At 40.1% G+C, this 24,218-nt stretch overlaps 1 protein-coding gene across 9 annotated transcripts in view; it reads right to left on the reverse strand.

The window, feature by feature from the left end:
* Positions 1-24,218, reverse strand: part of LYST (lysosomal trafficking regulator) — a 191,116-nt gene that overhangs the window by 23,914 nt on the left and 142,984 nt on the right. For all 9 annotated transcript variants that reach the window (XM_053910211.1, XM_053910212.1, XM_019418948.2 and 6 more), the window contains 6 exons: positions 20,623-20,775; positions 17,231-17,475; positions 13,018-13,084; positions 11,177-11,333; positions 7,752-7,892; positions 4,683-4,900 (listed from right to left, as the gene is read on the reverse strand). In XM_053910211.1, coding sequence (XP_053766186.1) covers positions 4,683-4,900; positions 7,752-7,892; positions 11,177-11,333; positions 13,018-13,084; positions 17,231-17,475; positions 20,623-20,775 — 981 coding nt within the window. The remainder of the gene's footprint in view (positions 1-4,682; positions 4,901-7,751; positions 7,893-11,176; positions 11,334-13,017; positions 13,085-17,230; positions 17,476-20,622; positions 20,776-24,218) is intronic.

Raw genomic sequence — 24,218 nt, forward strand, 5'->3', positions numbered from 1 at the left:
TGAGATTGGCAATGACACCAATGGGGAAACAACTTGTTTTATTCTCTAGGTAGTAGTTTACTCTTCTCTATTTCAATGGAAATGGCTTTTAATTGTGTTTGATCAGTTAGTAATTATTAATGGTCTTGATGAGATAAGAAGAGAAGTAATCAGTGTTCCTGAATGAGTGAATGAAAATTACGTATCTGGATTGATGGGTGCTAATTGTGTATGTTTATAAAATTGATTTTTACTTTAACCTCAAAGAATGTAAGACTTCATTTATATGCACAGCAGAGGATATCATCAACAAAATGAAAAGGCAGCCTACTGAATAGGAGCAAATATTTGCAAATCATATCTCTAATAAGGGATTGATATCCAAAATATACAAAGAACTCCTACAACTCAACAGCAAAAAACAAAATGAAGAACAACCTGATTTAAAAATGGGCAGAAAATCTGAATAGATATTTTTCCAAAGAAGACGTCCAGATGGCCAACAGACACATGAAAAGGTGCTCAACGTCACTCATCGTCAGGGAAATGCAAATCAAAACCACAATGATATATCACCTTGCACCTGTCGCTAGTATCAAACAGATAGGAAACAAGTGTGGGTGAGGATGTGCAGAAAAGGGACCCTTGTGTATTGCTGATGGGAATGTAAATTGGTGTAGCCATTATGGAAAACAGTATGGAGGTTCCTCAAAAAATTAAAAATAGAAGTACCATGTGATCTAGAAATTCCACTTCTAGGTATTTATCTGAAGAAAACAAAAACACTAATTTGAAGAGCTAGCTGCACCCCCATGTTCACTGAGGCATTATTTATAACAGCCAAGCCATGGAAACAAGCTGTGTCCGTTGATGGATAAGTGGATGAAGAAAATGTGATACACACACACACACACCACACAGGAATATTATTCAGCCATACAAAAGAATGAAATCTTGTGACAACATGGATAGACCTTGAGGGCGTTATGCTAAGTGAAATAAGCCAGAGAAAGCCAAATACATAGGATACCGATTATATGTGACATCTAAACAAGCAAATGAACAAGCAAAAAACGAAAAAACTGAGCTCATAGGTACACAGAACTGAAATGAGTTAAGGCGGTCAAAAGACACAAACTTCTAATTATGAAATAAATAAGTCCTGGGGATGTCATGCACGGCACAGTGACTATAGTCAATAACGCTGTATTGCATATCTGAAAGATGCTAAGAGAGTAAATCTTAAAAGTCTTCATCACAAGAAAAAAATTCTGTAACTATGCGTGGCGATGGTTGTTCATGAGACTGTGGTGCTCATTCCACAATGTATATAAATATCGAATCATTATGTTACATCAGAAACTAAGATAACTAAGATAATGTTACATGTCAGTTATGCCCCAATTAAAAAAAAAAGAAAACCAAATGAGGTTTTTCTTTGGACTTGTCTTTCAGTGAGGACTCATGAAAATATAACCAGGATGTTCAATTAAGCTAATCTAAAATAACAGCTTCTACAGGCAGATTAGCAAGTGGACATACTTTTTCTGTAACCACCTGTCAGATATTGGTCAGAAAACTAGAGTCAAGAGGTCAGCCAAAATCATTTCAGGGGGTCAACGAAAATGACGAGACAAGGTAACTTTCAGCTTATGGCAACACAGGGGCAGAAGAAAAGCGGAGGACCCCGCCCTGCCCCAATTTTCTCAATTTGTAGAAATGAGGACTAGAAGTTCAAAGCCATTTGTATCAGCCTGAAATTATGTGATATCCAATACTCTTTTGTTCTTCAACATTAATATGCTCCAAGAAAGGTTTTGATTCCTCTTCTCCTAAGACACAATGGATGGTTTCACAGGAGGGTTTTCTGTTGCTAACTCATGTAGGGGCCAAGGGCAGGCTGCCCCAATGGGCTGCTTTGGCATACTGATTATTTTAAATAAAAGTTACTTAAGAGACCGGCTGTGCAAGGAGACCCAGACCCTTCTCTGTCCCCCTGAGAGCTTCCTCCAGTAGCAGGAAGTAAAAAGACATCCTTATCACCAGAGATGGGAAATTTAGAGTGGAGAAGGTTGCATAAACAACTCTTGTTACTTTTTACTAACCTACTACCCCAGCCCAAATTCTGTTTAGAAATCCTTACTAAATGAAGCTCCCAAAGTTAGGTTTTCTTCGTTTTGTCAATCCCTCATAGATTTATTGTCCCTTCGTCTAAAAAGTGTAAAAACTGCCTGCCTGGGTCTTAATTTCATTTTTGAGCCTCTTTGTGCATGTAAGTAAACTTTGGATTTTTTTTTTTTTTCTCTGTTAAGCTGTCTCATGTATATTTAGTTCCTACTCCAGCAGGAAGCGCCTTGAAGGGTGGAGAAAGAATTTTTCATTCCCTTCACTCACATATGCCATCTTGGGGATGTCTATGGATCTCAGCTATTGAGGCATATTTTCTCTTAGCAAGGAGCCTGGATTTTTGAGGCCTATATGCCTCCTGTTTTCCTGGACTGAAGAATCAGGACTTTGAACACTAGGATCATTGAAACCCAAGCAAAGTCTTTTTGATTTCCGTCCTGTAAGCTCAAGAGCAACACACCTATGCCTTATGCATCCTCGGAGAGGATCAATTTAATCCTGATTTCCTGTCCCTGTGTTTGCTTTGGAGGTTTTCACACACGCTGAAACTGACTACAAGTTGGCAGAGAGAAGGCTGTGATGAGCCGCCATGTCCCTTCGGCCTCCCTGGGCCGTCTTGGTGAGGCTGTTGGTGGAGGCCAGAGCACTGCTCGCTCTCCTCTGCAGGAGGCAGAAGACCGGACGAGAAACAACGCCAGAGTATCCCATTCTGACTAAAACATGGTAGAGAGGGCGGTGTCCTCCATGCTGTCACCCTTTTTAGGACATGAAGCTGGAGAGAAAGGGGGGTTAGGGCAATAATCGGACTGGAAGTGGGGTAAAAATTCAGGATTTGTCACAGTCCTGTTCTTTCTTCCTCAGTGTTGGGGAAAAAAAGACTGTGTATAATGTTAAATTATGGAAAAAAAATCATTCATTAAAGTGATATCGAGGAAAAGGCAAAAATGAAGTTAAGTACGATGTTGGCAGCTAGTTCAAGTGTGGTGAAAATTCCAGGCTCTTTACTGTAAAGAGTGCTACACTTTTCTCCTTCCTGCTGTTGCCTCCGAGAGTCGGATGGGGAGCAACATGCATGTCCTTCTTAGCCGTCAGTAGTTGGGTACAGACCTGTCATGTTTTGTGCAGACCCACTTGTACAGGGTAGCTTTTAGCATTTAATCAGGCATAGCCAATTTCATTACATATCTAGACATAACGTTTCTATAAATGCCAAAATAAAATTTCAAAGATTCTTCAGAAACTAAATAATCTTCAACACTCACCACCACTGCCATCACAAGGGATTAAATACTTGTTATAAGTGCTTATCTAAGCATGGTCATTCTTTTTATTATTATTATTATTATTTTTAATGTTTATGAGAGAGAGAGAGAGAGAGAGAGAGGCAGAGAGAGAGGGAGACACAGAATCTGAAGCAGGTTCCAGGCTCTGAGCTGTCAGCACAGAGCCTGACGTGGGGCTCGAATTCACTAACTGTGAGATCATGACCTGAGCGGAAGTCGGACACTTAACGATCATGACCTGAGCGGAAGTTGGACGCTTAACTGACTGAGCCACCCAGGGGCCTCTCAGGATTATTATTTCTAATAGCAAACAGATACTAATTAAATATCTAACAATAGGGGATGGTTAAATAAATTATTGTTATATGGCCATCCTATGGAACAGTGGTATAATATAAATGGAATGATATATATGTATAAAAAAAGTCTGGAAGGTGGTTTTGATATTTATCTCTGGATAGCGATATCAAAGTTGATTTTTAAACATCTTCCTTTTGCAGTCTGTATTTTATACATTTTTCTAACGAGGCACAAATATCGTTTCTGTATTAAGGAAAAATGATGCCATTTCAAAAGAGAATGCACATGTAGGATAGTGTGCAGGAAAGAGTTAACGTGGCAGGCCTGAGCTGCTCTCCTTGCAAAGACCCGCTGTAAGGCTGGCCCTTGGCTGCTAAAAGGGAACACGGGTTTCAGGAGAGTTCCTGCCGTTTCCTAACTCATAGGAGGGGCTCACTGTGCCTCAACTGTTTGCACAAACGATGTGCTTATACTGAACACCTGCCTTCCTTCCGGGAGTCTGGGATTTCAGTACGTGTGAGAGAGAATACTTACATGACCAGCCCTCAATATAAACACTGGGCTCTGAGTCGCTAATGAGCTTCCCCGGCAGACAACAGCACACGTGTTGTCGGAGGAGGTCAGTGTGTTCTTTGTGATCTTCTGGGAGAAGACTCTTGGGAACCTGTGCCTGGTCTTCTCCAGATTTGCCCTATTCATCTTCTCCTTTTGCTGATTTTGTTTTGTATCTATCACTGTAATAACTGTTAGTATGACCATACGCTGAATCTTTAAGTCCTCATTTAACCTGGGGATGGTCGGTCCTGAGGAACCCGCAATAGATAGATAGCATCTTTTTTTTTTCCTTAGTTATTTTTAAAGAGGCGAAATATAAAACCTGAAAAGTCTAGTACTATTGCTAATTCTCTTTGATTTTAAAGAAACAGCCTAACAGCTAACCCTTCATTCAGGTTCTGCCTTACATAAATGCATATTTTTTAAAAAGCCACTTACAGCAGGATGAAAAACATTGATGGCTTGAACGGAAGCCTTCCCTTTTTGCTTATACCCGAATACTAAGTCAATCCATTGACAGATGTTCTGGGACACGTAGTCAGACTCTAGAGCCTGTCGATGAATGAGGATAAAAAGACGGGGATCGTTACGTGCCCAAGGAGGGAGGTTGACGTGATTAACCCGTTCACCGTTCTGACGCACACCAAAATCAAAACCTAGAAGAGAAGATTAATATTAATGCTTATCTCCCTAAAGCATGCTTTGTTTGGCCTGAGCAGGGTCTTAAGAGTTTCCAGAAACAGACATTATGTCCTATCACCAGGAAAAGCAGAGGCAAAGAGAATAGTGACATCATTGTTCATTTACTTACTTACCTACTGATAGAGCCACGTGGGTGAATGCTATCCTAATTAAATTTCAGATTTCCAACTTTATCCTTCTACCACTTTATATCATATTGAAAAAAACAGCAGAAAATCACTGCCCACTAATTTCAACATTCCACTTATCAAAACTTCTAATGTATTACGTGCTCAAATATCTATTCAATTATAAACTTGATTAAAATCAAATTGAGGCTTTGTATAAGCATTTCTTAAGTATTGATGTTAACATCATAGTAAATTTAAGACTTTATTTAGTAAATATTAGCATGCTGTCATTTAAAAAAAATGCAACTCATACAAAGTATGCACATTCCTAAATGAACTGTCTATTAAGTTTATGGTAAGACTAGAGGTCTGTCCAGATATGATTTCTACTAAGCATTCCTATGGACACCAAAATTATGCCTACACACTGAATAAGAGCATTCTTCTATGATGTAGATAAGCTGTTTTCTAATTGTTTGGAAGGGTAAACAAAAATCTTAGAAGTGTTTATTTTAAAAAACTGTCCTGAAAGAAATGTTGAAGAAATGTTTTTGTGCTACATTTTATGGACAGAAAATGTGGACACCATAACAGAATAAAAATGAAAAAGGATCTCTTCGAAGCTGATTACGCTCCATATAAAATTAAGTTGCTGTCTGCCTCCTTCTAGATCTTGTGAAACCAGATAGAAGGATAGTCGCTAAGTTTGGAAGTATTTTGAAATGATCTGGTGTGCAATATAAACCAAGGGCTTATATAAATTGACATGGAGTGCGGGTGGGAGCCCTCTCCAAAAGCTCAGCTCATCCTACAGACAGCTGCAGTGATTGAAGACAACTGGCCAAGAAACTGCAGAATCTGTTTCTGCAGAGCAGCTTCGGGAGAAGCAGCAGGGATTTACGGATTTCACAGCAGTGAAAGAGGCACCCAAGGGCTGAGCTGGGGAGGGGCTGAGCAGCAGGGGGTCTGCATAAACCCAAATCATTCCCAACTGTCAAATGCTCTGGGGACACATCACACGGAGCAGATGACTGAAAGTACGATGAAAGGCTGATGGGAATGCTGATAGGAAATGACATGACGTACATGACAGCAAAACTATATTTTCCAAAAATAGCTATACCAGCACTTGCTGTGTTGCATGCTTTTCCCGGATCTCGCTACTCCCCCATCAAGTGGCACAGTCTGAGCCCCTTCCCTCCGAATGTGGGCGGGCACTTGTGACTGCAGTAGGAGTGCCACTACGTGACCACCAATTCGAGGTTGGAAGAGGCCGTGAAGCTCCCGCTCGTCTCTCTTGGGACACTCGCCTTTGGAACCCTGAGTTGCCAGGTAGAGTGTCCAAGCCCACCATGCTGTGAGGAAGCCCAAACCAGTCCACGTGGAGAGACCACATGGAAAGGCATGGGGATTACATAAAGAGAGATGTCCTCCAGCCCCCAGCTGTTCTGATCCCCTGGCTGGTCCAGCTCCAGTTAACCTGAATGCAGACACCCAGCCAAAACCACTAAAAGCACTGGGCTGAGCTGTTCCTGAATTTCTGACCTCCAAAACCTGTAATGATAATAAAATTATTGTTGTTTTGAGGCACTAGGTGTTGGAGTTATTTGTTATGAGGCCATAGATAACTGAAACATACACAGACAGAGGAAACAAGCATGGATTTAAGTGAGTCCCAAACTGCAGGTGCTGACCATTCTTGGAGGCTTCTCATCTGGGCAACACTATGAAACGTGCTCCAGGTAACTAGCAGCGTGGGTTTATTAATGATTCTCCAAACAGCTCCAGAGAGGCTAGTTAGTATAGAATAAAGTTCCAAAGTAATTTTCCTAACATGAACTTCTCTAAAGCTATGACCATCAATTTCATATATTCCTAAAGGTCACACAAAAATATGGAATTAAGTAATGCACGAAAATGACCCACCAACATCTCTTAAATGGTTACCTGATCTTCTATTAAAAAACAGGTATGGTTGGGCAAGATTGTTGGGTCCCTGGCATCACAGAAAATTTGATTTTATCCTCTACTATCCCTTTTTGGTATTAGAGGATTTTGGTTAGGGTGTTTTATTTCTAACTTGGTCACTCCTCATAAAATTGTTGAGATTTTAGTCAACTTACACTGTGCTTTCAATAAATTCATAACTTTAAAAAAACATTTTTTTATGTTTTTATTTTTGGGAGAGAGAGAGGGAGAGACAGAGCACGAGCAGGGAGGAGGCAGAGAGAGAGGGAGACACAGAGTCTCAAGCAGGCTCCAGGCTCTGAGCTGTCGGCACAGAGACTGACGTGGAGCTCCAACTCTCGGATGGTGAAATCATGGCCTGAGCCGAGGTTGGATGCTCAACCAACTGAACCACCCATGTGCCCCCATAAATTCATAACTTTAAAAAATAATGAGCATATTATAACCTTTGCAGTCCGAAAAAAGAATAAAGCAATTTCTATAACAAAATAAAAATACATGTTTACAAATACCCTTAACGGTTAAAAGTTACCCGTTTTCCACACATATTTAGTCCTTTAAAATACTTAAAATTTTTGAGCTCACTTGGAAATAAAATCATATACTTGACAAATAAAAGTATTTCTCTTATTTGGGGATTCAAATTGTAGGACTTTAAAAAGCTATTTTTATTTTTAGAAAATTATAAAATAAGCACAGAAATATAAATTAGGAATGATTTACACACCTTCACGGTTGACTAAGAATTCTGGAAGATAAAAAAACTCTGGGATAAGTTCTTTGACATCAGTCATGGACTCAAAAGATGAGAGGCGCCAAGTTGTATTTGTAGAATGAAAAGTTCTGTCTGGAATGTCAAAACTTTGATCTGCAAAGAAATACAAGTAATGCAGTTAAGACACAAAGACCTTTTTCCATTTGAAGCTGGTTACAATTAATTTACTTCTGCTACTTCAAAAAGATGAGAGTGATGGTCGTTTTGTTTTTCCACAGTTTCAAAGAGGTTATTCATGTTCTTGAAAGGAAATAGTTCTATACATGAGACCGTATTATTTTAAATCTGTGTTATGTTTTCTTAGTACATATAACCGGATGAATTTATATCATTTATTTGTTTAGCTGATTATTATCTGTCTACCCAAGCAGAATTAAAGTCCCGTAACAGCAGGGGCCTGGGGTATCACCCACAACTAGCACATACTAGGTGCCTGAAAATGATCTAATTCTTGAATGAATGAATAAACAAGGAAAGTTAAAGTTCAAGTAGGTATAATAGTTTTTTCCCCATCAGAAAGCAAAATTATTCCTCTACCTTTAATCATGAGGACTACTTCTTTTTTTTTTAATTTTTAAAAATTTATTTATTATTATTTTTTTAATGTTTAATTATTTTTGAGACAGAGAGAGAGAGAGAGAGAGAGAGAGAGAGACAGAATGGGAGATGGGAGTAGGGGAGAGGCAGAGAAGGGGAGACACAGAATCTGAGGCAGGCTCCAGGCTCCTGAGCTGTCAGCACAGAACCTGACACGGGGCTCGAACTCAACTACTGTGAGATCATGACATGAGCTGAAGTCGGACACTCAACTGACTGAGCCACCCGGGGGCCCCTGGACTACTGTCTTACTTTTTTTCTTTTTTTTTTTGGAGGGCGGCATTGCTTTTTAGTAATGTTCCAGCTCTAAGCTAAAGAATGAAGTACAGTTTCCTATAAATCCAAATGAAACTAAGCACAGTCACTCCTTTGTTAAGCTTTCCTGGTGCAGACTACTAACAGTCAAGAGCTGAGTTTGATTTTGCCTCTTTTCTGTCAACAGTTGTCAGACTTTGTAGCCACAGGGCAGGCCTAGAACATTAAATGACAGCCAAAGTCCAGCCCCTGAAAACACCGGCTGTGTAGTGCTTCTTAGGAACCATGTTGTACCATCTAAAATGTCCTTGAAGTTGCTGAAATTCTGAACAGATCTTTTCATGGAAAGAAGGTCACAGACTGATCTCAGCACCAAGCAGGCACAATTTTAAGAAGATACGTGGAATTTCTCCCCCAAGTCTGAGCTGCCCTGCCCTGCAACCTTTCCTACTACTTTTATTACTTTCTCATCTATTCTGTTGTCAGTTGGCTTTGGAGAAAAAAGAAGCAATCTAAATGGAATCTAGAAAAATTAAAGGCAATCCCGTAAGGCTGCGGTGGAGTCACAGGATCCAGACGAGACACGGCATCTAGACGGAACCGTGGGACCAGAGGAGCACACTGAGGGTTCTGTTCAGATTTTCACTTTCTCTGCTGTTTCTTAACTTAAAGCGACACTACAAATCCCTATAATCTAGAATGTGCACGTACTAACCTAGCGGTTCTTAACCTAGCACTTCTGTCCCCAGGGGACTTTTAGCAATGTCTAGAGGCATTTTTGGTTCTCACAACTGGCTGGGAGAATGCCACTGGCATCAGGGGTGTAGAGGCCAGGAACGGTACAAAATATCCTGTAACACAGGGCAGCCCTCACAACAAAGAATTATGCAGCTCAAAACGACTACAGTACCACGGTGAAAAACCCTGGACTAAACCAAGAGTCTAGAAATAAATTCAAATGCCAACATAAATCATTTGAAGCTAAAGAGATGAAATTTATTGGGACTGCAGTAGCCTGTCCTTTTTCCAATCATCCTTAAATACAACGAAGAAAACTTAGCATAATAGCAGTGTATCTTTAAGAATCAAGAAATTTTAGTTGATTGGGTGTTTACATTAATAGATTCTTGGGCTACATGAAAAAAAAATGGAGGGAAGTAATAGTTCTATTACACACCTCAGTGGTCCCAAACTACATCAGAAACATTCCTTTTTGTTCTGACTGCCGTGTTTTAATAATGGGATTCACAAATCAGAACATGTCCAGAAGGATTATCAGAATAGTAACAGGTTTGGAAACTAGAGCAAAAAAGATGGTTTACACGTTAGTTTTTAAAACTCTTCCGTAAGTACAGAAAGTAAGCAAGTCTTATTTATTTTTTGTATTCCTTGCAGCAAGCAGCTGGGATAAAACCCTGCATACAGGAGGCTCTCAGCCTGATGTCAAATTAACTAAGGGTAATTAGCCTCAGGATAAACAGGACTGAAAGGGAGAGAGGGGACGGGGTAATAATCTTCAAATATTTGAACAGCTGTCGTGTGGAACATTTGTTCTGTGTCCTTACACAGGGAGAAATATAGGAAAGCCCCTTCTATAGGCCAGGTAGAGACAATACAAAAATGCATTCCTCCAAGAGGTTGCATATGAATAAAAATATCTAAAGAAGTTCAAGAAGGGTTGAGTAAGTGAGCGGATGACGATTCCACAAAGGATTGTGGGTGCCATGAGGAACTACAGAGCTCATACCATAGTTCTCATTAGAAACCGAGAGGTAGAGTATGTCCCTATTTGCACACAAGTCAGTAAATGCGTCTCTAAGTGATCTTCCGGCCTGCAGGCTGCCACTTAAAACACTGAGGTAGATTATTAACTAGAAAGTTACTAAGGTGAAGGTGGCGGTGTGGCTCTCCTCCTAACTGGTTACTTGCAAGAAATTACAGTAACATATTCCCCCAATGCGATAACTTATGTGACCTGAAATAACTATTAAATTGAACATCTTTAAAAAGTGAATTTCATACCCATGGACAGGGTAGATTTTATGGTATATGAATCATATCCTAATTTTTAGAAAATGAATGGCATTTTTATAAGCTTGGACATGTCTAATTTGCAGCTAAAATTTGACACATTAGCAAGAGAATTTGGCCTACTACAAATTTTTGGAAGAGAATTTTACTGAAGGAATAAGTAGAATTCGTTTTCGTGTGGTTTTGTTAGTCTCAATACATTCTCAGCAAGTATGTCAGGTTTTTTTGTTTTTTCCTAATGACCCAACAAGATATTTTAGGTAGTTATAAGATAATCCTTACCTTAAAAATAAGACAGAAACAGAAAGGATGGGGAGGGTGGGTGGGGCATGGGCTAGATGGGTGACGGGCACTAAGGAGGGCACTTGTTGGGATGAGCGCCAAGTGCTACATGTAAGTGATGAATCACTAAATTCTACTCCTGAAACCAATGCCACACTGTACGTTAACTACCTTGAATGTAACGTAAAAAAATGCGTTACAAAAATCCTTACCTTGGTAGGCTAAAAACATTTTCGTGAACGGAGGCATCCTGACCAGGAAGTGGAGCACCGTGCCGCTATTGGAGTAGTGGGAGCCGTAGTGGTAGGGCTGCACGGGAGGCATGGGGTCGTCCTCCCTGGCTCCTTTGCGGTACTCCTCCTCCAGGTACTGAAGGAAACAGGGAACCAAGAGAGCGTTGGTGGGAAAGCGCTCCAGGAAACGCCGGAAAAGCCTCACCGGTTTTCTTTTCCATCCTCTGCTAGCACCCCTTTGACTGACACCTTTCTCCATGGCTGCCCTCCCACCTGTGTTCGGACCGTGTCCCCCTCGGTGCCCTGCTGAGAGGCCTGGCCACTCGAGAAGCAGATCTCAGTCTGCACCTTCACTCTCATTCCGTCACAGGAAACTCACCTGTTCTGCACCCTGCCTCCCAACTAATGGCTTCTAATGTCTCAGTTGACCAAGCTGTCAATAAATGAGAGCAACTACTGTCACCAGAAACTCTGCATTTTAGTGGACGAATTTCAAGCCATAATGCTATGTTCTTTAGAGAAATTCTCCAGCAGTGGAAAAGCAACGGCAATGGAAAAGCCGTATCACATTATTGAAATTCGCAGGCACTGATGTTTAACACTTTATGGCTGTCCTGCAATGTAGTTACGCTGAGATAATAAAGAATACAGTGATTTTTCACTACTCCTATCTTCCCATCATGAAGTAGGAAGCTCAACCAAATATTTAATATCTGTCACTATTCTCATCTCCCATAGCTTCTGTCTGGCTCTGATAACAAGTCAGGTGATAGTGAAATTTGGAGTCACTTCTCCTGGATTCCATAGCACCGCCCCCTTTTCAACTGCTGGAGAATCAAGGAGTGGCAGTTATAAGATGCCTGGAGAGATCTTTCTGGAAATGTGACATAAAACAATGTGAATATTAGAAAACTGGTCCAGCTGCTCCTACCTTGATGCTGCTTAAGATAGCAGCCTGTTGGCTAATAGGTTTTTAAAAGGGTTTCCAGCAGAATTCCATTAATGTTAATTTTACAGAACTAGATAATTTATACTCTTTGAAAAATTTTTACATTTATTTTGAGAGACAGCACGAGCAGGGGAGGGGCAGAAGGAGGGAGAGAGAGAGAATCCCAAGTGGGCTCCATGCTGCCAGCACAGAGCCTGATGCAGGGCTCGATCCCATGAACAGTGAGATCAGGACCTGAGCTGCAATCAAGAGTCAGACATTTAGCTGACTGAGCTACCCAGGTGCCCTGATAATGTATACTTTTAAACCTTTAAAGTCTGGTAAATTTCTGCTAATAAACCAATGCATGATTTGCTGAATGTGAATAATAAGGAATTATGGTACATTATAAATAGACTGATATTATTATATAAATAAAACTAGGGAATACAAATAGCAGGCACCTGAAAATCTCTGATTAAAATTTTTTTAAAATGTTTATTTTTGAGAGAGAGCGAGCACACGTGCGTGAGTGGGGGAGGGGCAGAGAGCAAGGGAGACACAGAATCAGAAACAGGCTCCAGGCTCTAAACTGTCAGCACAGAGCCCGATGCGGGGCTTGAACCCACGAACTGTGAGATCATGACCTGAGCTGAGGACGGACGCTTAACCTACTGAGCCACCCAGGCGCCCCTCTCTGATTTTCTTTTAAAAGGAATGTATTTAACGTTTAAAATCATATAATGATTTCCAGTTGTCTGCCAATCAAAGCACTTTAAGAAGGGGAAAACAGAAAAATCAATACTATAAATTTAAAATTAGGTAAAACACCAGTCTATAGAATAAAACCTGAGTTTTCATTTACCAAAATATGAGGAAAAACTAAACCTACCTTGTAGGTGTCCACATAACGATCTTCTTTTTCTTTATATTGCACAGCTATAGGCTTAGAGAGATTTCTACAAATGAAGAGATGATAGAAAAACATGAAATGTTTTGATACTGGCAAGATTGAGCTGCCTACACATCCATATCCCGTAAGTAAATCAGTGACCAGCAAATACTGGGCTCTTAATTTAGTGCTCACACATGTTGCTTTGCAACTAAGAGCCATCTTTGAAAATCATGATTTAGTCAATTGATTTAATCATGATTTAAGAGGTCGAATTTTTCTAAACAGATCCATACCAATATTAGGAATTCTTAAATTTTTCTTTTAATGTTTATTTAGTTTTGAGAGAGAGACAGAGACAGAATGCAAGTGGGTTAGGGGCAGAGAGAGAGGGAGACACAGAATCTGAAGCAGGCTCCAGGCTCTGAGCTGTCAGCACAGAGCCCGACACGGGGCTCGAACTCAGGAGCTGTGAGATCATGATCTGAGCCGAAGTCGGACGCTCAACCGACTGAGCCACCCAGGCACCCCAGGAATTCTTGACTTATGAATAATCTAGACAAGAAGAGCTGTCCCTCCTCCTCTCCCCACTTCCTCTACTTCCTTCCGAATCACAGCTGATGTTGCCCAGAGCAGCGGATTCCTGCCAAGCCCTGAAGTTCCTGTGCCCGTTTTCCAGACCTACACCTATTAGGCAGTGAAGACAAAAGGGCAGTTTGGACGGGAAATATGATCATGAGGAGACGTTTTACGATTATTAGACTAGTTACTGAAAATTGAAGAAATGACACTTAAAATTTTTTTTTAATTTTATTTTAAGTAGGCTCCATGCCCAATGTGGGGCTTGAACTCATGACCCCAAGATTAAGAGTCACATGCTCTACTGAGCCAGTCAGGCACCCCAAAATGACACATGTGTAAAATGATCGAGTGGAGATTTGGAGTGTGAGTAGTGAAGTAAGTATTTTGCTATCTAATTCATAGCTAGGGACCGACATGAAGTTTCACAGCGTAGAACATGTCTGCACGCGTGTAGGTGTGTCTGTGCTGGTGTTCACGCAGCATCAGGGAGGCGAGAGAACTCTACGATGAATCCTCACTTTAACAAGCCACACGGTCAAGTAGCATCCCTGGGCGGCATTTGAAAGAGCAAGAGGAAAACACCCAACGAAGAGCGGCCTCGCTGGCCAAGGAGCCATCTGGTCTGGCAGCGGGTGCAGCCACCTGGAGTTTCAACATCTGGCTCCCTAACGAGATCAACATCAGGATGTGCCCAAGTTTCAGTAAGTCAAACCAGGTCTGCTTAGCTTAATATATCTATGGGGGGGGGGGTGTAATTATTTCCCAGGGATATTGAAATTTGTGATATTAAACACTAACTTTATTTTTGAGAACTTTCTCATCCTAAAAAAAATTGTTAAAAAATAAAACAGTTTTATAGAATTGATGCAGACTCACATCGCAAAATAGGAGAAATCATGTTTAAGATCCAGGCATGCAGTTTTTTTCTAAGTAGTGTAAATAGGTTTTTTTGAACACATGTAACACTTATTGTTGTGGTTGAAAAATGAGAAATTACTGATGAGCAGAGTAACCCCAAAATCGGCTATAAAACTATTACTCACAGGTAAAACATTTTGGTATATACCTTTCCAGGAGTTTTCTGGGTTATCTGCACATGTATACTCATATTTAGAATAAAAATAACACTTTTCCCCACCTGTATCATATATTTCTAAAATACCATTTTTAATGGCAGCAACATGAAACAGTTTTCTCAAACCTAGTGTGGGGCATTTAAGTTGTTTCTAAATTCTGGCTACTTAAAAAAAATGATGTAAGGACTCTCCACAAGGATAAATGCATGCAGGGCCAGGCATCACCAGCAACAAACTGCACAGAGTTCTTGCCCTCGTGAAACTTACTCCCAGTGGGAACCTTTCTGGTAAAGTACACGTTCTTAAGTATTCCTAAGAAAAAAGCCCCAGAAGTTAAATTGATAAAACAGAGTATGCACACTTGAAGAGTTCTTGGGCTACACACTCAAATTGCCTTCCAGAAAGATTGAATCTATTTATACCAGCAGTGTATAAAATGTCTACATGTCCGTCAGGAATGTACAAAAATGTCTGGAAGATAAGGAACAGGCCACTTGCAGTTGCTTAAACTGACAAAGATATAAAACTGAATCTTATTTCTGGAAAACTATCTGAAGTAGGCCTACTTTTCAATAGTTATGATTAAAATACTCTAATATACCAAGTATAATTTGGAGTCAATTTCTCTTTAAATTACATACAAGAATTTTTTTTTTTTTTTTAAACTAAATCACCAGAATGTTTCCTTATCAACAAAGACTATTTGGTTACTCTAAAATGTAGACCATTCAGGAAAGGCAGGATAAATGCTTAATTCTTTTGCTTTACTTATTTGAAATTTTTTTTTTTGAAGTTTATTTCCTTAGTAATCTCTACCTGCAACGTGAGGCTCGAACCCACGACCCCAAGATCAAGAGTCACATGCTCCTCTGACTAAGCCAGCCAGGTGCTCCTTAATTCTTTTGCTTCGTTTGACAAATTTCCAAAGTAAGGAATTGGTGCCCATAACTAGGTCCAATGGTGACCAGCAAACTTGTCTGGGGGGCGGGGGCCCTTTAAAAAAGTATCATTATTAAGTGTTCTTTTTATTTAAATGTGTTTTAATCGATTGTAGTCATTATTCTTTCCGATGCTCAGATTGTGCTATCTTTGGCAGTGAGATCCACTTATGGTTGGCTCCTGATTCCTTTACTTCTTTTGATTGTGGTAAAAAACACGCAATCCTAACATTCCCTAAGTATACAGCTCAATAGTGTTGATCATATTTACATGGTTGTTGAACAGATGTCTAAAACTTTTTCATCTTGCAAACCTCTATACCCACTGAGCAACTCCCCCCTTCCCTATCCCCTGTTCATCCCTGACCCCAGCAACCACCACTCCACTATCTGCTTCTCAGTCTGTCGACCTTAGACAACTCACATAAGTGGAATCACACAGTATTTGTCACTTAGCACAATGTCCCCAAGGCTTATCCATGTTGTAGCAGGTGACACTCTCTCCTTCTTAAGGCGAAACAGCATTCCACTGTGTGTGTATACCGCATTTCCCCCATCCAGCCATCCAGCCATCCATCCACAGACAGACACTTGGGTTGCCTCCCCTACATGGCTGTGGTGAATTATGTTGCAATGAACTTGGGTACGCAAACATGGCCCCCAAATCCTTCTGACAAGACTGCATTAGTTTCCTTGCTTTCTGACACAACAAATATCCCACATTCATCTTATATGTCTTCTTTTAAAAAATGTGGAGGAAATGAGAGAATAGGAAATCACCATTTTGTAACCCCTAGGGAAATAAATGACTCCAGAAATAATCAGCAATGACAGAAACAAGTTCAATGGAAGCCTGAACCTCTGGATCAATCTGAGCATCACTCCAGTGGGATATCATATGTCTCCTGATACGGGGCGATGTGAAGTTCACACCATCACCTGTAAAGGATTCTTGCCAAAAAAGGTTGAACCTTAATCTAAGCAAGCCTTTAGAGCTAATTTCCAGTCTCTAGGAAATACAGAGGCTAAAGGAAGAAGCTAAATACTAACGCGGGAAAGGGGGATATCCTACAAGATAAAAGACCTGTTTTGTTTTGGTTTTTTCAACAAATCAATGTTAGGAAAAAAGAAAGAGAAAAATACATACAAAAAAACAAAGGCTTATTCTAGACATATGTCTTTAGAGACAGAGCAACGAAAGGTGTTTTTGAGCCTGATATAAACAAATCAACTATAAAAAGACATGTTTAATATACTGGGGGACATAGGAAAATGGACTGGGTATTGGATGACATCATGAAATGATTGTAAATTTTCTTAGATATGGTAATGGCACTGCAACGTAGCAAGTAACAGAACATTCTCTTTTTTCTTAAGGAGATGTGTACTGAAGAACACAGGAGTAACATGACAAGATGTCTGTGATTTGTCTTAAAAAGGGAAAAAAAAGATGATACAAGTTTGGCAAAAATCTTCATAACTGTTGAGTTGTGATGGACAGATGGAGCTCATTGTATATTCATTCTATACTGGTGCATGGTTGAAAATTCCAATAGGACTTCAATGAAACAAAGATAGCATAGAAACAAAGGTAAAGGTGATGATGTGTTTAGTTACCTGTAGACCGAGGGATCACTGAGGTCAAGGGTCTCACTAACGTAGTCAGCAAGTATAAACGGGAACACTGGATACTGCATGAGATCGTTGAAGGATCGGCCGGCATGTTTGTTTAAGTGAGTCAAATATTCAAAATTTGTAATTTGTCCAGTATACCATAAATTTGTCAGAGCGTTGATGTTGCCATATTCCAGGAGATTAGGGAGGTTATTTGTTAGTATACTGTGGTACACGTCATCACGAACCTGCAAAGGAAGGGGAAAACAAGCCAGGTTTTGTTTTAGGCTACTGAACCTTTTCTCCAAAGACTATGCACGTTACTAATCCCAAGTCCACAAAGAAAGTACTCGTTGCCCAATTAACACCAACTGCCGGGGAACTGAGATTCATCTCTTGATCTTCCCCCAAAGGCTGGGCTCCTAACCATTATGTTTTGCTGCCGAAGAAATTAGTTAATAAGAAGGTAAGAAAAAGTCTGTATAGAAAAATCACTCATATACAGATCCTAAAAAAAAAAAATCAATAAACGATGAAGAAGAACCTTCATCTAAATAAATGCAACATGATATCATAAAAAGGGAACGGTCTTCTTTTTCTTTTTTTAATGTTTATTTATTTTTGAAAGGGGGGGCGGAGAGAGAGGGTCAGAGAGAGGGAGACACAGAATCCAAAGCAGGCTCCGGGTTCTGAGCCGGCTCAGAGCACAGAGCCTGATGCGGGGCAAACCCACAAACTATGAGATCATGACCTGGGCTGAAGTCAGACGCTTAACCAACTGAGCCACCCAGGTGCCCCAAAGAGCATGGTCTTCTTAATTAGACAGACGTGGCCTGATTCCTAGCCTAAAACCTTTGTGCTACAGTTACCACATCTATAATATGGGAATGATAATATTTATTTCATGAGAACGAAATAAAACATCCTATGTGAAACAACATATTTGATTTTGACTACTGACTGAAAACTAATATATAAACTTTTTTCTTTTTTTTAGAAATTCACAAAACTTGTCACAGAAAAAGGTAATGTGACTTTTTTCTAAGGCAATTAAATGATGATTGGTAATAAATGGAAAAAAAAATAGACAATCCAGGCCTTTACTAAAAACAAATTTGAAATATCCATCTTAAATGTGTATATGCTTCAGGCATAGGAATGAGAGCCACAGATGTGGCTAACCAGAGACAGGACCGAAAGTTAACGAGGAGAACGAGAAAATGTAGCTACAGTCTGGGACAGGCAAGACTGCAGCGTGTTGAAGAATCTACACCTCGAATCTCTTTCACAACAATGTGAATGTACTGAACACTTCGAATGGTTAACATGGTCATTTTATTTTACATATTTTTTTTATCACAATTAAAAAAAAAGAAAAAAAGAATAGGCTCAAGGGAAGACAAACAAAACCACAAAACCTGTGGTTTAAATCCGAAGGCTGCCAACTTCTAAAGCTAAGGTTGATAGAAGGGAATTTAGGACAGATTGCAAACCAAACTCTGCAAGAAAAGGGAAGCATTCATTCATACGGCAAATATTTATCAAGCACCTACATAGCACTGTATTCAAGCTGCTGCAGTCACAACACTTAACAAAGCACTTACATTTTTTTGGAGACAATGTTGGATGTTATTAAGTCCAACAGAGAAAAACAGAGCAAAGAAAAGGAGACTTGGGGGTAAGAGTGACAGAGGGGTTGCTATTTTATTAAGAGAGCAGTCAGAGAAGGTCTCTTTGATAAGGAGACATTTGATCATGGAACCTGAAAAAGCAAGCAACTGAATCATGTGGATTTCAAAAAGGAAAGACATTCCAGGGACCAGTAAGTGCAAAGGCCCTGAGGCATCAGTGTGCCTGGTCAAGGAAAATAAAGTTATTGTGGATAGAATAATAGAAAAGGTGAGTTAGATAACAAGACACCAGATTACTCCGCGCCTCATTCAGCTATTACAAGGACCTTGGCATTAACCAAGTGGCACAGGAAGTGATCAGAGGGTTTTGACAGGAGGATGGCATGAGCCCGCATACCTTAGCCATTGTGCTGAGAATAGCTTGAAAGAAGGGGGAGTGTGGAAGCAGGGAGGACAGTTAGAGGCCACGGTAATGATTTAGGCAAAAGATGATGGCGGCTTAGACCAGGATGGTAGGCAGCTGTGTTAAGTGGTCAGATTCTGGATGGATTTTGAGGGAAGAGTCAGCAGGACTGATAGAGTAGGTACGGGGCATGCAAGAATGAGAGGAGTCTAGGATAATCCAAAAAGTTTGGGCCTGGGCAATCAGAAAGATTAGAGTTGTCATTGATTGAAATGAGGAAAACTGCAGAGAGGTTTTGGGGCACGGAGATTAGAAGTTCGGTTTTGTATACGTTTAATTTGGGTGTGTTCAGGGTGGTATGGCCGTAGACTGTATATGTTAAATTTGAGATGCCAGTTTGACCTCTAGACGGAGATACCAAGTACAGAGCATTCCTGGGAGACGTTCGGGTAGTGATACAAATTTGAAAGTTGTTACAATACAGATAGGATTTAAAGTCACAAGAGCGGATGGGAAGAGGTCTGTGACACCAGCCCTGAGACCCTCGGAGAAGCATCAGCAAAGAAGACTGAGAAAGAATGACCTTGAGCCAGAAGAAGAGCTGAGGGAAAGTTATGGCCCAGAAACCTAGTGGGGAGGGTTATTTTTTTTTTAAGAGAGAGAAAACAATCATCGGTGTGAAATGCTTGGTCAAGGTCTGTGCTGACAGCTGGGAGTCAGGAGCCTGCCTTGGATTCTGGGTCTCCTTCTCTCTGCCCTTCCCCCCCGTTTGTGCGCGCGCGCTCTCTCTCTCTCAAAAATAAATATTGAAATAAAATTTTTAAAAAATGCTGCTGATAGATCAAGTAAAATGCGGACTAAGAAATACGACCGTAGGGTATAGTGACATGGAGGTTACTAGTAACCCCGACCAGAGAAGTTATAGGTGAGGTAGTGAGAAGAAAATCTGACTGGAGCATTTCAAAAGAGAAGTGGAAGCAACGAGTCCACACGACTTTTTCCAAAAGCTTTTCTAAGTGGCAGCTGAAAGGATGTGGGGGTTCAGAAAGGGTTTGGAAACAACAGAACCTACTCTCAAGTTTAAATTACTCTTCTCAGGTCATTACGCATTCATTTACTTTTTACAGACAGTCACTTTGGAGAATCTGAATTTAATACAGTTTTGAAGGACTAAAATAATTCTAATATAGCCAAGGGATCGCTGTCATTGGGACTAAGAAATAAGGCAATTTTCATTTGCTGTTAGAAACAGGGAATCAAAGTTTAAATAAATCAAACCTTCGTAAAATCAGTATGAGTCCAGTTACACCGGCCCCATGATAATTTCAAAACCATGTATCTGTTCATAAAGCTGAATTTACCTTGGTGTTATCGAATGCTAACAGGAGTGTCCTGCCATTTGTTAAAAAGATTTCTACAGCATTGTCTCTCAGCTGCCACCAACGCTTGTGAACTTCTTTAATTTCTTCATATGTCCAGGAAAATGATGCTGGTTCCAACTCTCCCTGAAGGCTCTGAGACAAAGGAAGGAAATGAAACTGTTTGCTTTACATGAAATATAAATGATCACTGCAATTTTAGATTTTTAAAAATCTGAAAATGAAAATGTCTTCCTTTTGTGGCAAAACCGCAGATAAGATTCCCTGAGCCACCCCCGACCCCTCCCTCCCCAACCACGAAACACTTCAGAATACTGGATAAACGTTAAGGAATTAAAGAAATACGGGCTTTATTTTGTAGGGCAGTTTTAGGTTTGCAGAAAACTGAGCAGAGAGTGTAGACAGCCCCCATGTATTCCTGGCCCAAACTCAGAATTTCCCTGTGATTAACATCTCCCATTAGTGTGATTAGTCTGGTGCCTTTGTAATAACTACAGAGCCAATAGTGAATACGTTATTCTTAACTGAAGTCCACAGTCTGCATTAGGGTTCAGTCTTGGTGTTATGGTCCCATGGGTTTTGACTAATGTTTACTGAGATGCATCCACCCTTACAGGATCGTACAGAGTTCCCTTGTGCCCCCCTACTCACCTGCCCCTCCCCCTCAGGCTCCTGGCAGTCACTGATCTTTTTACCATCTCATAGCTTCCCCTTCGCAGAATGTCACGTGGTTAGAATCACACAACATGTAATCTTTTCAGACAGACTTCTTTTAAAGCTGAGCTTGCGGGACGTAAGGGAAAGTGAAATCCCCAGGAGCCAAAAATAACAAGAAATTTGAAAAACAGCAGTGAGGTAGAAGGGATACTGGGGTAGGCTGGCTGTGCGTCCACATGCACACGCACGTATGCACACACCCCAGCTTTAGAAACTTAGTGACTTAGGTTAACATCCACTTGAAGAAAGCAGATGAGGCCTTGGAGTTCTCTGGATCAGAGTATGGAAGTGTACGTACGTCAGAAATCTAAAACCATTAAGGGACATTTTCCTGATGACAGACAAACACACGTGTCCATCAGTAAAGAGGAATAAGCAGGAGCCTGTCTCTTCTGGCCCGGGGACTGGGTGAAGAATAGAAAACAAGCCTCTCCCTGAAAATTCACATGTGGGTCTGCCCTCCCTCACATGGGTCTGGGTTAAAATGAACCTATGGGCATGGCCTGGGAGCTCCCCAGCGATGACACATAGTCCCCATGCCTCTGAACCTTCCCGGAAAGGCAAAGCACTCTCCTGCAAATTCAGCCCCATTGACTAAGCTCACAGATCAGCACGCACCAAGTAGCTATGTTCCTCTCCTGTGTGGTCAGCAGAAGGAAGGAAAAGATAAGTGGCCACCAGAAGGCTGGATCTCCCTGACAGCATTGATCCTGGCCTCCCTCAACAGATCTCTACATTTTAGAATGAGGGGTTAGGGGCCATAGGTCCCAGACTTTTTTTTTTTTTAATGTTTATTTATTTTTGAGAGAGAAAGACAGAATGTGAGTGGGGGAGGGGCAGAGAGACAGGGAGAAACAGAATCCAAAGCAGGCTCCAGGCTCTGAGCTGTCAGCACAGAGCCGACGTGGGAATGGAACTCACGAACTGTGAGATCATGACCTGAGCTGAAGTCGGCCACCCAACCAACTGAGCCACCTAGGCACCTCCATAGGTCCCATATTTTTTTACCATCACTGGGCCCTTCTCAAAGTACAAAATGAAGAAAACTTTTAAAACAATTTGTCTAAATCTTTTGCAAATTGCAGTTGAATATGTGAATTATGTTACTCAATGCTTTTAATAGAAAAATCATGGTAAAAGCTCCTACGAAAGTTTAAAACTAGTTAGGATTTATCACATCAAATTAACCTGCATCCGAGGTTGGTTTGTTTTCATCAATTTTCCCTTTTGGAAAACTGCATTGACTTTCTCTGTTGTGTTGGAACAGGGGCTCAGAGCGAAATTTAGAAAGCAATTGCAATGACTACCTTATCCCAGGCTCTTCATCCTTCTAAAATCTTATTTGAAATTTTTAAAATTTGAATTGCTCTGTTGTATGTGTGCTATACTATTGTGCTAGATCCCAACTGACTTTTAGAAGTAGGGGTAGTAGATAATTACAAATGAAATTAAACTCTTTAATGAAAATGTAATATTCTCATATATAAAACTGAATTCCTTCTTATTGTGCTTCCATATCCGTTCATTCATTCAGTTCAGCAGATGTTAATTAAGCGTCTACGAGCAAGGTGCTCTGCTAAGTGCTCTGCATGAAATACATCTGTGTAAGATGAAAAGGGGGCACAAGATACTTGTACAAACATTTAAAAGGCAAGACAGCAGGGGCGCCTGGGTGGCTCAGTCGGTTAAGTGTCCGACTTTGGCTCAGGTCATGATCTCAATGTTCTTGAGTTTGAGCCCCGTGTCGAGCTCTGTGCGGACAGCTCAGAGCCTGGAGCCTGCTTGGGATTCTGTGTCTCCCTCTCTCTCTGCCCCTCCCCTGCCTGTGCTCTTTCTCTGTCTCAAAAATGAATACACATTAAAAATATACATTAAAAAAATAAAATAAAATGCAAGACAGCAAATGTCACATAGAAAGTAGAAACAAATATTATAAAAGCAGAGAAAAGAAGGATCTTTCAAACTATTAAAAAACAAGAGTATTTTTAGGAGAGTTTTAAAAGGGGGAAATGTCATCTTTTGGATCCAGAAAAGTGTTGGCTCGTGTATCAACTATTAAGTTCCCTGGTTGCTAAAAAGAGACATCTTGAAAAATAATGTGACCATACTTTTACTAGCTGGGATAAATGCTGTGGCAATTGCTACATAAATCACACTAAAGAATGCCTACTCAATTTTGGGGGCTATATTAAATATTTTCATGACTTTTTTCATATTATTTATTTTACAGCAAAATGTTATGTTTTAGCTCATTATTTTTTGAAATAAAATATGTATTCACTATTAAACCATATGTATTCTTATTTAGTATATCTTTAGGAATTCCTGGTCTTAGAAATTTTCTGAAACAAAAAGCCTATTTCTCTTACTACGGGGATCTCTAAACAATATTTTAGTGGTCTACAAACTGATTCAGATGGATAAAAATATGTGAATATATATATATATATATATATATATACACACACACACAAAATATGTGAGCTAAGAGTCATTTCTGTAATTTTCTGATTTATATCAGTACTTCCAGTAGAATAAAAATTATGATACCAAGACATGTGACTATCAGGATTAGTTAAGTTATTCAATTTTACAACATTTTCCTTTCTTTGTGAAGGTAAATATATTTGATAGTGAATTGGGAGTGGCAGGGAGTAGTTTTTTGTTGCTATTGAGAACAGTGATAGAAGGAATAAATTAAATAAATTAATTAAAATAACAGGAGCACTTTATTGTTTTCATTTTCATTTTATTTTTTAAAGTAGTTTTTAAAGTTTTTCTTTTAATTCCAGTTCATTGCCATACCATGTTATAATTTGTTCCAGGTGTACAATATACTAATTCAACTGTTCCCTACAGCC

This window comes from Panthera pardus, unplaced genomic scaffold, assembly GCF_024362965.1.
Source record: "Panthera pardus isolate Hobbes unplaced genomic scaffold, ASM2436296v1 HiC_scaffold_22, whole genome shotgun sequence".
In the NCBI taxonomy this organism is placed as follows: Eukaryota; Metazoa; Chordata; class Mammalia; order Carnivora; family Felidae; genus Panthera; species Panthera pardus.